Source organism: Plasmopara halstedii (assembly GCF_900000015.1).
Source record: "Plasmopara halstedii genome assembly, contig: Scaffold_2386, whole genome shotgun sequence".
NCBI classification, from domain to species: domain Eukaryota; phylum Oomycota; class Peronosporomycetes; order Peronosporales; family Peronosporaceae; genus Plasmopara; species Plasmopara halstedii.
In genome coordinates this window covers 383,596-384,102 of record NW_020189293.1, presented here as the reverse complement: position 1 = coordinate 384,102, position 507 = coordinate 383,596, and the positions used below count along the sequence as shown (strand labels likewise).

Below are 507 nucleotides of genomic sequence, written 5' to 3'. Positions count from 1 at the left end.
GAAGAAGATCGGTCCGTTGGTCCATCCAACACTTGGCGAGCAGCCTGGCTTCTTCGTCAACGAAGGCCGATTTGTTCCATTTCGGATGGTGGTGTTTGGACGCAGCGTGATCGGACCAGAAATTATCACTGTGCTCAAAAACTGGGCCAAGTGGACTGGCCATGGTGGAAGAGTGACAAATGCGCAAGGTGAATACGTGCTGGATGGCATAACGCTTCGGGTCCCCGATGTGGCGTATGTGCCTGAAGGTGATGCAAGGCAGCTGACCGAAGCTCAACGATGGAATCGTGGTGGAGAACCTTTTGCTCCGACGTTCGTGGTGGAAATCGACACTCTCACTGGTCCACATTCCAAGCTTGATGCTCTCGATCACAAAATGTGGCGCGAGTACTTTCCTCACGGTGTGCAATTGGGATGGCTCATTGATCCAAAGAACAAAATCATGTACGAATACAAGCGATACGCCCGAGGAAATCGCCTTGTTCGACGCGTTGGCAATAGCGCGTC

At 52.3% G+C, this 507-nt stretch overlaps 1 protein-coding gene across 1 annotated transcript in view; it reads left to right on the top strand.

Annotated features, from left to right (window-relative positions):
- Positions 1–85: 85 nt before the first annotated feature.
- Positions 86–507, top strand: part of PHALS_03523 (hypothetical protein F443_20383) — a gene marked incomplete at both ends in the record, with an annotated part of 573 nt that continues 151 nt past the window's right edge. Inside the window, one exon of the mRNA XM_024717747.1 lies at positions 86–507. This exon is cut by the window's right edge and continues 151 nt beyond it. Within this exon, the coding sequence (XP_024583215.1) occupies positions 86–507 (422 nt within the window).